The sequence below is a fragment of the Corvus brachyrhynchos genome, unplaced genomic scaffold, assembly GCF_000691975.1.
Source record: "Corvus brachyrhynchos isolate BGI_N302 unplaced genomic scaffold, ASM69197v1 scaffold370, whole genome shotgun sequence".
NCBI classification, from domain to species: domain Eukaryota; kingdom Metazoa; phylum Chordata; class Aves; order Passeriformes; family Corvidae; genus Corvus; species Corvus brachyrhynchos.
In genome coordinates this window covers 5,283,509-5,284,889 of record NW_008235977.1, presented here as the reverse complement: position 1 = coordinate 5,284,889, position 1,381 = coordinate 5,283,509, and the positions used below count along the sequence as shown (strand labels likewise).

At 39.8% G+C, this 1,381-nt stretch overlaps 1 protein-coding gene across 1 annotated transcript in view; it reads right to left on the bottom strand.

Moving 5' to 3' along the window:
- Positions 1-1,381, bottom strand: part of CALCRL (calcitonin receptor like receptor) — a 29,777-nt gene that overhangs the window by 8,198 nt on the left and 20,198 nt on the right. The window contains exons 10-11 of the mRNA XM_008630276.2: positions 1,179-1,381; positions 759-800 (exon numbers count right to left, since the gene is read on the bottom strand). Of these exons, the coding sequence (XP_008628498.1) occupies positions 759-800; positions 1,179-1,381 (245 nt within the window). The remainder of the gene's footprint in view (positions 1-758; positions 801-1,178) is intronic.

Genomic DNA, 1,381 nt, shown 5'->3' with positions numbered 1-1,381 from the left:
ATCAATACCATCTATTACTGAAACCTGGCACAATCCTCTAATGTTAGAATAAGGTTTGTCCTTGGAATTGGCTGATCATGGCATCTTACACATGCACTTCTAACCAGCACAAGCTCCTGACCCGAGCGCACCAAGCTGTTAAGGTCTGACTGTTGGAATGGTACTTTTCACTTGTGCTAAAAAACACTTTTCCAAACCTCAGCCTAAAATTTTCCCAGAGACCGTCATAAAACAATCCCAGACTCATAGAATAATTTTGGTTGGAAGGGACCTTACAGACCATCTAATTCCAGCCCCTTGCCATGGGATACAGCCATACCCCAGCCCAGCAACATGTCTGCAGTGTGTCTTGTTCCTGCTACAGAAGGACCGAACGATGATTCTCCAGGATAACATCCTCTAAAGTTTCCAACACAGACAAATAAACCTTCTGGGTGTTGAATTGCACTTCAGTGTTATGATATTTATTGGGACTTTATATCAAAATGACAACTGTCTTCAATTTCTTATATAATCAAGACAAATGTAGGTTGCTTAGCACCCAAGAATCAGTCTTAACACACTTAATGGTGCCACGAATGATGGCACAGTCCTTTCCAAGCTCTGCTCTTGGCATCCTGATGCTCTGTTTTCTTTTTTTGATTTAGACAAATTTAGACATAAAACCAAAAAAAAAAGTTAAAAATTACCACCTCCTTAATTGCTGAAACAAAAACATAGAAAAATTATTATAAATATAGTAAAAATTGTTACTCTACCTCGCCATTAAAGAAGCAGAAAATTGTAGCCACCAGTAGACCCTGTAAAATAAAAATAAAGATTCTGCTTTAATTCATGTGGATATGGGCTATTTCAGGTGTGAGATAATTAAAGGTTTCTGATAAAATTCAGATGTAGATAGCAGAGAAAATGCAGGACAAATATAAACATGATGAATTATTTCTAAAAATGGATCACTAAAACTATGGGGCCAGCTTTCTGCCATGTTGTTTCTTTCCTTTGAAAATCCGAAGGCAATTAAATGAAAATTCAGCATAGTGAGAAAGTCAAAGCCGTGTATAAAACTACTGGAGGAAGATCTTTAAAAACTGAAGTAACACAATCATTTCTCTTTTATTTGATTGCCATGCCAACTGCTCTGTAGCTCAGGTGAGCAAGGCCTGCCTGCTGCTTCCCACCTGGTAATGCATGAGGATGTGCATCACATAGTCATACACCTCCTCAGCGATCCGGCCCTCTGGTCGCCATGGGAACAGCACAAACTCGATGCCAAGGAGTGGGACAAGAATCAGGGTGGCTCTCACTGCTTTCATGTACAGGTTGGATTCAGCCTTGTGGGTGTCTTTCAGCTTGGTTATGAGAACACGAACGATATTCAGCA